Here is a 14361-nt window from a genome sequence, read left to right as displayed (position 1 = left end):
CGGATATTGGGAACGATCATTCCAGTCATTGAGTGAGGCGGCAAATTTGTGCCTGGCCCTTTAAAATAAACACGAGCAGATTGGGAGGAAGTGAAGAAAAGGTGGCTTTCGGTTCCTCTCGAAACTCCTGTAATTATATACCTGTGGCCCTTACATTGGAAAACGAAAGACTAACCTATCCGCGACGTGTAAGGAGAGGCTCGGCACTGGTGCTTGTCCCTTCGGTGGGCACTGGACGTCTTCACGCTCCGCACGACTCGATTCGAGTGTATCAGACATGGTAAGTGGCTTGCTGCGTATGACCACTTGAGGTGAGAGTGCACCATACGACGAGATGTTTGAATGTTTTCGTACATCTCGGCATTGGAAAGCACGCGCTTTTGCTTTCTGTGCTTAACATAAACCCCAAGAAGCAGTTGTGTTTTAACTGTTTATAATCCAATAGCCAATGCTAAACTTGTAAAGTTTGGCAATAACCGTTTAAGAGATTTAAAAATTTCGCAGGTAACAAGCCGTATTAACTAGTTTAATCCAGCCTTAAATTGTATCATTTGCTTTTTAAAATCACGGCCATATTCAAAATAGTAGTCGTACTTATGCTCTGAAGATGTGTACATGTATTTAATAATGTCAACATACATCTAACAGTTGTAAATTTCCCCATTGTGGGACGAATAAAGGATATCCTATTAATTTATTAGCTGCCTAGAAGAAACGAAATGGGCTTGTGATGTGTAAATCTTTCAAAATTCAATGGGGGCTCATTAAAAGAATTGTTAGAACAAAAAGTTTATAAGATTTGAATGAAACGACGGAAAAGAAATGAACAAATTGCAATGGGGAAGTTACACAGAGAAGTAAGAATAATTTATTAAATGACAAGGAAGGACAGGGAGGAACTATCGTACCGTAGCCTATGTGATATGATAAGTAGAGAAACATTCGTTATTCATCATGACTGAAAACTGTATTTCCAATTTAATCTGACGTCTTTATTTTGCAGACACATTTTGAACTTTCTCTTTGTGGAAACAATTTGCGGAAGGTCTTTTTCTCTTTCGCCAATCCAGTACTGATGAAGGGTGCAGAAAGCAAGCCCCATGAGGGCCGTCACATATGAATTTGATGTGGAAAAAGTTACTCGGAACCTTGACCTGAAACCCATGGCAGGAATTAATCACTTCGGAAAGAGAGGGCGAGTTATCAGGCATTCTTCCAGCTCCCCACAAAATCCCCAGTCGACTGCCGCCATCTTTGCATTTTCCGAGAAGAGTAGAAAATGTTTTAGCTGCCCCCCCCACACCTAAACATTCGGATTAATATCGCATTATTTGTGGAATATGAATTGAGCAACTAAATCCAGCTGTTTTTATCCATCTGCTATTTTGCCACTTGCTGTCAACCGAAAATGACTGTTGCTCACGGCTTACCTGTTTTCTGAGTTTTGGTCATTTGACAACCGCACACCACAAATTCGTTTTTCCCCTTAGAGACAGAAAAAAAAGTGAAAACGCCACAGAGAAATCATTGAACAGTGCTGTTCAAAATAATAGCAGTGCAATGTGACTAACCAGACCACACACACACACACATATAGAACCTGTGTAAGAAATGTACCGGTATTTCATCTGCATTTTCCTTTGTAGTTTTTTTAAGGAAATGCTACTGTAATAAATCATCAGTAAATCAAATTAAGGTCATTTTACAGCCAAGTAAAATGCAGTCCATCAATGTTTGATCATCTGGCTCATGCCTGTTCACCCGTTGTGGGGACATGAACAAGGGGTTTGACTGTATACGTATTCTCCTTCTTACTTTCTTTTGAACATTTAAACTGTGCTTGGTGATGACCATATATGTTTTGTCTTCTTTTTATTTCTTACGAAAATAATTTATGTTATGTGCTTATATGTTCAATTAAAAAAACAAAAAACAAGCAAATGTGAAATTGTGGATTTGAATGGACATTGCGCATATTTGGGTCATCAAATTAATCAATCATATTCAAGAAGTAGTTACCCTGATATTAGCAAAATATTTGGAATCCAATGCGGAACTTATTGTTTGTAAATAAAGATTTAATTGGATGAGTACACAATTACAGCGTGTGCTTGCAATGCTCATTCATTTGGTGTTGTATTCCTTGTGGTCACCAGATGGCAGCCATGAATCTGGAGGAAGAGCTCAAAGAAACGGATCAGATTTTAGCAGCCCCCAATGGCGCTGCGAATGAAATGCTGGATGTGGGTCAAGAAGACAACATGCAGGGCCAGGTGAGCTTTCTGCTACACAGTGTTTAATCAAACCTACAATATCTTGTCCTTGTGATAGGCAGACTTCGGGTTGAAGTACCGTATTTTCACGACTATAAGGCGCCATTAAAAGTCTTAAATTTTCTCCAAAATGGACAGTACGCCTTATGGTGCGGAGCGTCCTTTATATGCGCTGAGTTCCAAAATCTGACTGACTGCCGACACGCTGTTTATATAGAGAAAAGGCGGAAGTGACTGTGAAAGAAGTCGGCCAATCAGGGAAGGGTGGGCGTGTATACATACATATATGGAGAGGGAGAGAGAGAGAGAGAGAGGGAGAGAGAGGACAGACAAGCTAGTCCGCCAATGGTGAAGGGTGGGCGTGTAAGTGGACGCCTCAAGCCAGTACCAACACTTGTATAGAGTGTGGCAATGTGCTTTGTTGCAAAACAACTCCGGTTTTGGTTTCTAAGAACCCCTGAAAATAAATTCGACGAAAAGACACGCACGCCTACGAAGCTCAGTTCAAACTTAAAGCCACCGGTTATGCTTTTGGCATGCGTGCCCATCTCACAGCAGCGGTGAAAAAAAAAAGTCAAGCAAATGAACTCTGAGCTTGCCGTTATTCCCGGAGGCTTGACTAAAGAACTCCAACCGCTGGACATTGGCATCAACCGGGCGTTCAAAGTAAAGTTGCAAACGGCATGGGAACAATGGATGATCGGTGGCAAACACAACTTTACAAAGAGTGAGAGGCAGCGCTTGGCGAGTTACGCCACAATACGCAACAACAAGAGGGAACGCGGCGTTTTTGATGGATTACGGTACTTGCACAATTGTTCAATTCTTTCTACACACACACGCGCTGCCACCATGTTTCGCTCTGTTCTTTACTTTCAAATGTGGGAAAGCTTCACACGAGAGAAATGTTGACTTTGCTGTTGCTACTCCTTCTTTCCGCTCGGCAATGCGTAGCAACTCACACTAGCATGTGATGCATTCAATGACAACTGAGATGTGCAGTCCTCTGCTTCTGATACAGAGGATGAGGACTTTGATGGATTTCTAGGTGATGATTGATCGAAAAACGTGACAACATTGTACGATGGCTAAATAAAATACACCCGAACTCAGTTCTGCTTTCGTTGCCTTTTTAAAAACGTGTTTTTATCTTATTTGTATGTTTTGGCATGCTACCGTATGCTTCAAGCTAACGTGTTAGAGTGCGCGCATGCATGCCGTATGTTTAAGCTGGCGTATGTTTTACCACTGTAAAACTGCGGCTATTCGTACGATGCGTCCTGTGTATGTGTAAAATACAGAAATGTCACGCATTAATGAGACTGCGGCCATTAGTACGATGCGTCGAATAGTCGTGAAAATACGGTAAGTTTTTTCCATGCTTCTGTTTTAATTTCTTGTGGTCTAGTCACATTTAACCACTGTTTCCCAAAGATGGAGGAGTTTTTGGGTCCACAGGCAGAATACAATGAGGAGGAGGAAGAGAGAAAATACTACAGGAGGAAGCGATTTGGAGTTATCAAGAATGTTCTCGCAGCCAGCGTTGCAGCCATGATTATGTACAGTGTGTACATGGGTAAGAATGCTCTGTCATAGTTTGACGTGCGTCCGGAGACGCGGCCACAAACTCAGTTGCATATTTTGCATTCTCCAGGGTTATTGCAGATGCAGCTTATCCTTCATTACGATATGACTTATCGCGAAGTGAAGTATAGCAACCTCGGTCTCGAAGACATTGATCGGAAGATGCTGAGGGGAATCAACGTCACGCCCATATTAGGGCTGCTGTACACCCCCATTCTCATCAGGTAGATGTACAACAGCTCATTCCATCAGACAGTGGTGCTCGGATACACCATCTCAACCTAATGTCTTCATCCAAGGTTTCTAGGAACAAAGTGGATGATGTTTCTGGCTTCCGGAATCTATGCCTTTTTTGTCTCGACCAATTACTGGGAGCGTTACTACACCTTGGTTCCGTCTGCTGTTGCCATCGGTGTGGCCATTGTGCCACTCTGGGCTTCCCTTGGAAATTATATCACGAGGTGAGAAAGGGCACGGATCATAAAGCGCATTTGTTTACCTGCGCTTTTCGGACAAAAGTTGGAAAATCCGCAACCCTTGTAAGGTAAAGCTTTTCAGATAACGGATGGAAGGAGGGACATTATGTGTGTCATCATGAGCAGGTGGTTCGCAGGTCCCCTTTTGTGGAATGTGTCGAATCACTGAATTGAATAATTCGGCACTGGCTTCAACTTTATAGTGTTATTCACTATAGTACATTTGTTAAGTACAGTTCAGTTGTATTTCACTTTTGAGATCAAACTATTTGCATTCATTCTTAAATAACTTTGTTTTCAAACATTTAGTGAGGTAAAATATGATTTCACTCCCATTTTTATGTGGTTTGAGAAACACGACCTTTGCACCGAAGACCCTGAAAGGTTATTTGTCACTACACACACAGGATGGCACAACAGTATTATGAATACGTCAACTACAAGGAAGAGCATGTACAGGAGCAGAAGAAGATCCCAAAGGGAATGTGCCACAAATACATCATCATCTTCCAGTCAATCTTCAGTATCATCTTCCATGTGAGTTCCTCCGCCACTCATACAAAAATGTGACATTCAGTCTGGACATGCATAAAACATGAACAACATTTCCCATTTGAATGTGCTTCAAAACAGCACAAATGATCATTATCCTCCCAGGCGATAGCTTATTAGGACTTTGCAACCACTGCAAATCAAACAAATAAATCAATCAACTTTTGAAACTATGAAAGTTTATGACCTTGCAGCCTCTTCCAAGTAGAGGAAGCAAAATACTGCAATCGTACTTGTACTTATAGATGACAACATACCAGAGAACACGTTGATTAACTGACAAAGACGCCGTTTGACAATAAAATGCAAAGCGATGACTTTACAGTTAACCGAAAGGCTCCACGAAACATTGGAACCAGTGTAAGCCGACATTGGGATGATGCATCCTTACGCCGCAGATAAACTGAACAGACACAAATGTGGCACCAATCAGTGTCTGGTATTTAAAAAAAAAAAAAAAAAAACCCAATTTGTTTCTGAAATAAAACGCACATTTAAGTTGAAGCTATTTCACCAAGTTATGAATATAATAATTCTTCTTTTAAAAAGTCATCTTAGATATATTTAGATATTTGTTGGCCGATTGCAGGTCTGATGACCGAGACTCATAATATAATTTTGTTTTGCCTCCATCATCTACAACAGCTTGTCTTCCTTGTGTCTCTCACTAGCTGAGCTTCGTCTTTGCCGAGTTCCCCATGAGTCTCCTCCTCAATGACCACATTCTTGACAAAAATCACGTTCTCTTCAACGTCAAAAGCTGTGGTAAAGTCACATGGGTACACTGCACCATCATTGGAAACTTTGAGCTCAGCATTATGTAGTAACACAGCAAAAATACAAGTGTGTGTGTGTGCGCGTGTGTGTGTGTGTGTGCGCGCGTTTGCTTCTCGATGCAGACATTTGGCATTTTGTCGACGATCGACATTTGCCTCTTTTAAAAATATGAAGAGATCAATTCAAAACGAGGTCAGCTTCAGGGAACTATTGATGTATTCCTTCATTTATTTAAAAATTCCATACACTTTTTATTTGTTAGAAAATGAATAGTTTGAAATTATAAATATCCATCCATCCATCTTCCGAACCGCTTGATCCTCACTAGGGTCGCTGGAGCCGATCCCAGCTGTCTCCGGGCAGTAGGCGGGGGACACCCCGAATCGGTTGCCAGCCAATCGCAGGGCACACAGAGACGAACAACCATTCACGCTCACACTCACACCTCGGGACAATTTAGAGTGTTCAATCAGCCTGCCACGCATGTTTTTTGGAATGTGGGAGGAAACCGGAGCACCCAGAGAAAAGCCACGCAGACCCGGGGAGAACATGCAAACTCCACACAGGGAGGCCGGAGCTGGAATCGAACCCGGTACCTCTGCACTGTGAAGCCAACGTGCTAACCACTGGACTACCGGGCCGCCCAAAATTATAAATATAAACCTGAAATAAAAAGTTTTGAAATTGTGTAAAACTTAGTTGACAATCGAAACCTTTGGGGACTTACTGATATGTTGAGAGTTTCGTTTAACTTGAGACATGCTGAGGGCAATGGGAGCTCTTGGTACATTTTGTTAGAATGTTAAATCAAAGCTTTCTCTTCTCTACATGTGTAAAACTAAAAGAAAAAACTTAAATGTTACTTGCACAAACATGTTTAATGGCATTTCACCAGTTTTTTTTTTCCCTTTTCATTTTTAAACAGCAATATTTTTCCTTTTACAGTGGACCCCTGCTATTTGTGGTGGGATAAGGACCTGGGCAGCCTGCAAAGAGTGAAAATCCGTGTCTAATTAACACCCAATTAAATGTATTTTGGCGAGAAAAAAAAGCTGCGAAATATAACAAACCCTTACCCTTATTCCCCTCTGTTTTCCCCCCTAAATTGTTTAATCTCAGAGGACACGGTGGACAAATGTATGCAAGATATAAGTACTGTACATACAGTATATGCATGTTTGGATCAGTTCAGCGTTGCGGAAATCGAGTTTCCTGACCTCAAGCCAATCAAAACACATTTAGAATGAACTACAGTGGTGGATGACTATTTGCATCATCATCAAACATTTTTTGTGGAACACTTATTTCGCTGAGTTTCCTCCGGAGGGAAACGGAATCACATTAAAGTGCATCTCATCCATCCAGTAGCTCAAAATTCAATTTTGACTGCTCAGATTATTTCCAAAATCAAGATTTCTTTCATTTTTATAATTGTTAAAATTGTTTAGTTAAAATGAATCTTCAAGGTTTCAGCTTGTAGTTGTCACTGTATGACATTCCTAACCTGGTATTCCAGACAGTCCTGGCTGAACTTTCTTGTCATTTGCTTCCCAGGGGCCAAAATCAGTGGTGTGGTTCCAGGTTTGAACACTACGGTGCTGAGAAGTCTACCCCAGTCCATGAAGTTGATCATCGTGGAAAGCGTGCTCATGGGCTTTGCTTTCCTTTCCATGATCATTGTAAGTGACTTGTTACAAAGACCCAACAATCCACAGAGTTTAAACGTATTGTTCTTTCTTTTCATTCGTTTCATTCGTTTACAACAACACACACTCTGACATCATATAAAAACAATCCGACCTTTTAACCGTTTCACGCACCCAGATAACATGGTAAACTCTCCCATTGGAGTAACCGCTGTCCCCGATAGGGTTAATGAAGTAATAATAAGCTCTTTACAAGCTCTAAATCGAATAAACTAGATCTTTCGACGCGTACAATAATTGAGTTCATCACTACGCCTTTTAGCATTTTGCAATTGAACTAGATGGATTGAATTTGAATTAGTCAATAATAATGCAGCAATATTTATTTCCTGATCCCCAGGTCATAGAGAAAATATGTGTAACTTAAAGATGTGTGCCTGCACACGTCACTATGAGTACCGGTACACTATAAACAGCAAATCCCATAATTAGCACAATTTTTCTGCATGAAGCAACATTTATGTGAGAAATCAAGGCTTCATGGACTTCAATGATGTCGATACATATCTTTTGATTCATTTTTCTCTAACTTTAAAAATCTCGATTTTTGTCTATTTTTTTTTTAAACATAAAGTACAATTGTTCTACCTCATTCAGTTCCTTTTGCTGTGTGGTGCTGCGTACCGCCCAACAGAGGAGATCGATCTGCGCAGTATTGGCTGGGGGAACATCTTCCAGCTTCCTTTCAAACATTTGAGGGACTACCGCTTGCGGTTTCTCTGCCCTTTCTTTGTCTACAGTGGATTGGAAGTCCTCTTCGCCATCACCGGACTCAGCCTGGTACTAAACTGTCATCCAAATTCACTGTTCATTCATTAAGTAGTGCAGTACAGTGATAACTTGACTTAGAAGTTTAATTTGTTCCATGCTTGTAAATCAAATTGCTTCACGTTTTTTTTTTTAATTTTGTATTTTTCGCCACGCTTTTGCACACATTCCGCAGATTACAAAGGTCCACAGCAAAGAAATGATTTTAATCGGGGCAAAAATGGAAAATGCGAGCATAAAACTCAACAGACTCCGTGCTTGCGAGGTAACCTCTTGAATTGACTGGACGTTGTGAGGTCCTCTGCCGCCGTCTGGTGGCCATTAATGGCAGCGTTTTGGAAGCCAATTTTCTGTTAACTAAAGGCAAAAAAAAAATGGGCGAAATCTGGATTTGAAGGACTCCAAAGTCAAGGTGCCACTGTACTAGATACAGTTGATACACGCGGAAAAGCACAATATCATGCCAAGTGTACACATATTAATCAATCATTTCTCTCCATACAGTCCTACGGTGTTTGTACTTTGGGCCTACAAAAACTGTGGCTCTTAATTGTGGTCTACGGGCTGTCGTGCTCCATCTTCTCCTTCCTGTCCCTCTGCCTCCTCCGCCTCCCGCGGTGGGTGTGTCTGGCAGCAGGAGCCAGTGTCCATTTGGTGCTGTTGGTGGTACTCATGGTGTTTTCACCAAGTCCTCGACACGATGAGTATGAGGCCCCGCTTCTGATCATTTCTATGCTGTGGGGGCTTGGGACGGCCCTGAATAAGACTGGAGTGAGCAGTGAGTAGCACCTGAGATGTGCTGGTACGTGCATGTGCTTTGGATTACGATAGAAGCAGGCATATTTCCGTGTGTGTGTGTGTCTGTTTCAGCCTTGCTTGGCATTTTATATGCGGAGGAGAAGGAACGTCTGGACTTTGTCTACACGATCTATCACTGGTTACAAGCCATTGCCATCTTTGCAGTCTACCTCTGGTCAGAGTTGCCGATGAGGGTAAGTGACTTCATCAGTGGTGGAAATCAACAATGTTTCTGTACTTAAGTGTATTCGTCATGTATCTGCACATATCTTGGTTTGTTTTACTGACAACTTTTTTACTTTTACTCCTTACACTTGATACTCGACGAGCGTTGCCTCATGTCTCCAAAATATTTCTACCTCCTTCAATCTCGCCTGGTGATATGAGGGATAAAATGAGTCGCTACATGTGGGAACATTTTTACTTCTTCGAACACCATGCTATGTGATGTTTTTTTTTGGGGGGGGGGGTTGGTTTTGTTTTGTTTTTTTGTGCACTCAATGTGGCGGCCCGGTAGTCCAGTGGTTAGCACGTCGGCTTCACAGTGCAGAGGTACCGGGTTCGATTCCAGCTCCGGCCTCCCTGTGTGGAGTTTGCATGTTCTCCTCTGGCCTGCGTGGGTTTTCTCCGGGTGCTCCGGTTTCCTCCCACATTCCAAAAATATGCATGGCAGGCTGATTGAACACTCTAAATTGTCCCTAGGTGTGAGTGTGAGCGCGGATGGTTGTTCGTCTATGTGTGCCCTGCGATTGGCTGGCAACCGATTCTGGGTGTCCCCCGCCTACTGCCTGGAGACGGCTGGGATGGGCTCCAGCACCCCCCGCCGCCCTAGTGAGGATCAAGCGGTTCGGAAGATGAAGATGAAGATGAAGAAGTGCAAACACGTGTCACATGAGAGACGCACTCCATTTCACATGAAAAACTTACAGTTTGCACCGCCGGAGTGTGGGAAGAGGCCTCTCGATCGGATTAAAAGTCGTATCTGCACTTTGGTTCAACTGCTTAAGTTGTTCTTCTGTTTTGACCAGTGTCTTCATTTAAGTATGTGTCTGAATTGAACTAGAAGGTGTGAGAATTTACGTCACATTTGTTGTATACAGTATATGTGACTGTTTTTTTTTTAATGACTGTGTGCTCGAGACCGTATTAGGGTATTTATCCTGAATTGCAATACTGTAATATTCTCAATGAATGGAATGTCCATATTTGCAGTGTTGTATTCTTGTAAAGGTTTTTTTCATGCCGGGTTAGGTGTACATGTATTTGGGGAAGCAGAGTAACTAAAATCTACACAAACTCTCATTAAGAAAGTGAGAGAGCTGCATAATAGTGCCGAACGTTGTCAATTCTCACAGGGCTAGAAAATGTGTTTCCACAACAGCCAACCCAAAGTAGGTATGTTTCACCCTTTGTTTTTAATTCATGCAGCATATCTTTTTGTGTGAACAATCAGTTAAACCATCGCCCGGCCCATTCTTATTGAAAATGAAAGCCACACCAGCGATTCAGTCACTTTGTTAAGAAAAAACTATGTACATCAGCATCAATTGCACTTCCTCTTCCTATTTGAGGCTTTAGATACCGACAGAGAGTATATACTGATTAGTTGGAAGTTTTCAACAACATCCACAAAACACAGCGTCTTCCAAAAATTGTCAACACATTTTTCAAAGATTTGTGTTTTCAACTTCTAAACCTTCTTGGCATGAATTGGAGGGGGTAAAAATGTAGGGAAAGTGTTTTAGAAAGAACCGACGGAAAATACATGATACTGAATTGCCGTTCATGTTGTCAATGAAATGTCATATTTGAATCCCGTCTTTCTCCCCCACACAATTAAGGCTAAACTTGCCATCCTGCTCGCAACTTTACTGCTAGCTTGCTACTGCTACTGGCTGATGGAGCGCCGCCTTGCCAAGAAAGTGCGCCACAGGCTGCCCCGCATCCCTCGACCAAGGCACAAGGTGACCAAACCAGTCCTGCATGTATTACACTGTAATCTACCAAAACACAAATGATTGCAGTTCATTTTATACTAAAGATATTTTCAATGTCCCTCAAAAATGTCACAGAATTCAGCAGTCTTTAAAGTAAACAAAACTAATTTAAACACAAAGACTAAAGTTGGACTAAAATACTGAACATGTTTTTGGTATTTGGGACGAGGCCCGTAGTTTCTCGAGAAAAGATTCATAAGTGCAGGGGGAAGTTGGAAACGGCAAGGCCTGAGCTGAGATTCTAACCAAGAACCTCAACTGTGAAAGCCGACGAACTAACCACAAGAACAAGGATGTCAAACTTATTTTAGTTTGCGGGCCATATTCACCCTCATTTTATCCGAAGTGGGCCAGACCTGTATATTTGTTGCTTAATAAGCCATAATTAACTATTTCAATTTTGATTGAACACTCTAAATTGTCCCGAGGTGTGAGTGTGGGCGTGCATGGTTGTTTGTCTCTGTGTGCCCTGCGATTGGCTGGCAACCGATTCAGGGTGTCCCCCGCCTACTGCCCGAAGGCGGCTGGGATGGGCTCCAGCTCCCCCCGCGACCCTAGTGAGAATAAAGCGGTTCGGAAGATGAATGAATGGATGAATTTTCCCCATCGTTTTAGTACAAATCATTACAAGTACATTTGGAAAATGTTCACATTATTGATTATCTAGGCCCGGTAGTCCAGTGGTTAGCACGTCGGCTTCACAGTGCAGAGGTACTGGGTTCGATTCCAGCTCCGGCCTCCCTGTGTGGAGTTTGCATGTTCTCCCCGGGCCTGCGTGGGTTTTCTCTGGGTGCTCCGGTTTCCTCCCACATTCCAAAATCATGCGTGGCAGTCTGATTGAACGCTCCAAATTGTCCCTAGGTGTGAGTGTGAGTGCGAATGGTTGTTCGTCTCTGTGTGCCCTGCGATTGGCTGGCGACCGATTCAGGGTGTCCCCCGCCTACTGCCCGGAGACAGCTGGGATAGGCTCCTGCACCCCCCGCGACCCTAGTGAGGATCAAGCGGTTAGGAAGATGAATGAATGAATGAATGTATTGATTATCTAGCTGCAAATCATATGAGAAAAATTAATTTCAGTATGCCGTTTAAGCACTCTTGCTGCCGAAACTCAAAACATATTTTTCAAAAATGGTTTTAGATCTATTCAGTTCATGTCGAGCCGGGAGTTGTGTTGACTTTCTATAGCTACCTTATGAGCATCATGATTTTTTTCATCAGGTGAAATTTCTCTAACACTGAGCCGACCGACAAAAACCCTGCAGAAATGATCTCATGTGTCCATAGGTCAAAGGTTATCGCTACCTGGAAGAAGGCAACTCAGATGAGTCAGACTCAGAGAGGAGTGAGGAGGATGACGAAAATGAAGAGGACAGAGAGCCAGAGGAGCAATTGGCGAATGAGTTTCGAGCAGAGGACATGGAGGCCGAACGCCGGGATTCTGGCGCTCATGAAGCTGACTCACTTCGCGTCAGGAGGAAGAGGGCAGAGAATCACTAGCGGAGGGAGGATGCCACCCATGCGGTGGAGGACCATAGAGGGTGAAGAAAACTAAATTAGGAGAAAGAGGCTGAGCAAGACAGAGAAGGAAATCGACGTTTCATCATTCTTTCAAGTCTGACGCTCCGAATTTGAATATTTTTTTCAAGCTATAATGAGCCTCAGAACACTGATGAGGTTTGTATGCAGTCAAGAACCATTTCAAGACCAAATATTAGCAATATTCGGGTTTTGAAAGTCTATGTAACGCCCACAAAAAGCCGAACATGTTTGTATTCGTCTTTTTAAAATTCGAACAATACCCCTGGGTTACTCCTTTTCCAAACACAAACATTTGATCGCATAAACCTCCATTGAATGGAGTATTAGGGTTTTTTTCTCCACTTACGGCCATCTTATTTTACCACTTGGTAAGCGAGCCTAAATTGAATACAGAGATTTCTCTTACGTTATTTTCTTTCTCAAGGGCATAAATTCCACAATGTGTCCATATACACACACACATCTATGTTCATCTGGCGCGCAACTTGCCGGAAGTCCACAAGCAGAGGTAAACAAACTCAAAGCAGCACACACTCTTGCAGCAAGGAAGAAACCGATAATTGTTGTGGTGAATGACGTAATAATGTGTTTGATTGACGGTAGAAAGTAAGAAGCGGAAATGACATCCATTTGCGTCGTGATTTACATCGGGATATTCCAATTGGCGTGTCGTTGGGAGTAACGCTTGTCCGCCTGTGTTGTCCAGGGAAACCAAGACGAGTATTATAAAAAAATGATGAGATTTATTTGAGAAAGAAAAAAAAAAAACATGGAGTGACACCATTCATAGATCTGTCAACGAAGGCCCCGCCATCCCGCGCGTCTTGCGGAATTTGACGCAATTTAAACGAATTCAGTGATTCAGACGAAGGGCTTGTGGAAATTCACCAAAAGTGGAAGCTTTTGTATTTGTGGACAGACATTTTCTCCACTTTTGCGCCGACTGAAAATGATCCGTTTTGTGTTGCAATCCATTTATTTCTCGATGGAATCCTCTTTCAAGAGCATTTAACATCAACAGGATGAGGTGATGCTTTGTGGGGCTCTTCTAAAATAAGAAATGACAGTTTAAGATATGCATGTGGTCATAAATATTAAAACAAACAAACATTTTCCTTCAAATCCTTGCTCCCGTTTTGTAGATTGTGAGGGAACAGTCCTGCAGTTAAAAGAACTTCAATATGTGCTAACATTCATCCCGATATTTGTGCTTTTGACGTTAGTATTGTTAGTGACGCCTGAAATAATGACAAATTGACTCAAGAGATTCAAAAATTCAAAAGATAGACACTGTACTGCACTTGGTTTTCATGTGTCACAGTCGCTCTGGATTGCTGAAATTATGATTTTGTGCTGAACTTTGTTAAATTATCAGTTCATTTTGGGTGTTCAATTGTAGCTGTATTTTGTCATCCAGTTTCAACTGTTTTGGACGTTCCCTCTTGTCAGATTTTTTTAATCATATTATGTGTCTCTTAGCTGCTGTTCTTGTCCTTGTCCTTTCATGAATTTGTATTGACAGCAGTTGACCTGCTTTTTTTTAAAAATAAGATTAATTTTCATTGCTGTGGTTGTTCATTATGTCTTGTTGTTTGCAACTTTGTGGCCGATTAAAACCATTTTGGGTTTTCTCGCATGTGCTGCACTTCTGCATGTTATTCAGTGCCAAGACAACACCAAGGCAACAAAATGTTTCCAACAGTCGTGAAAGCAAACAATCATTTTTTGGTACATTATTGGGTTATAAATACAACAGCAATTCAGTTAACCCATCAGCCTCAACATTTTATAGTAAGGCGTTTTTCGCTGAAAAAAACGACCATGTCTAGTTAGGCGTTTTTAGCCGAAAAAAACCTGACCATGTATATAGTAAGGCATTTTTAGCCTAAAA

The 14361-nt window shown here is 42.0% G+C and overlaps 1 protein-coding gene across 2 annotated transcripts; it reads left to right on the top strand.

Annotated features, from left to right (window-relative positions):
- Window positions 1–30: 30 nt before the first annotated feature.
- unc93b1 (unc-93 homolog B1, TLR signaling regulator) lies at window positions 31–14106 on the top strand. 2 transcript variants are annotated; one of them, XM_052083288.1, is made up of 14 exons: window positions 31–129; window positions 194–280; window positions 2157–2273; window positions 3708–3849; window positions 3928–4081; window positions 4157–4318; window positions 4741–4870; window positions 5557–5650; window positions 7217–7341; window positions 7966–8148; window positions 8641–8914; window positions 9007–9128; window positions 10776–10898; window positions 12216–14106. In XM_052083288.1, exons 2-14 carry the CDS (start codon window positions 278–280, stop codon window positions 12426–12428), a joined length of 1842 nt encoding a protein of 613 aa, XP_051939248.1. In that variant the 5' UTR covers window positions 31–129; window positions 194–277; the 3' UTR covers window positions 12429–14106. The 2 variants fall into 2 exon arrangements, with proteins under 2 accessions (XP_051939248.1, XP_051939249.1); XM_052083289.1 differs by having other exon boundaries at window positions 92–280; window positions 3732–3849.
- Window positions 14107–14361: the final 255 nt, after the last annotated feature.

Source organism: Hippocampus zosterae, chromosome 13 (assembly GCF_025434085.1).
Source record: "Hippocampus zosterae strain Florida chromosome 13, ASM2543408v3, whole genome shotgun sequence".
Taxonomy (NCBI): Eukaryota; Metazoa; Chordata; class Actinopteri; order Syngnathiformes; family Syngnathidae; genus Hippocampus; species Hippocampus zosterae.
The sequence above is the reverse complement of the archived record's forward strand: the minus strand, read 5'-3'. Positions and strand labels throughout refer to the sequence as shown.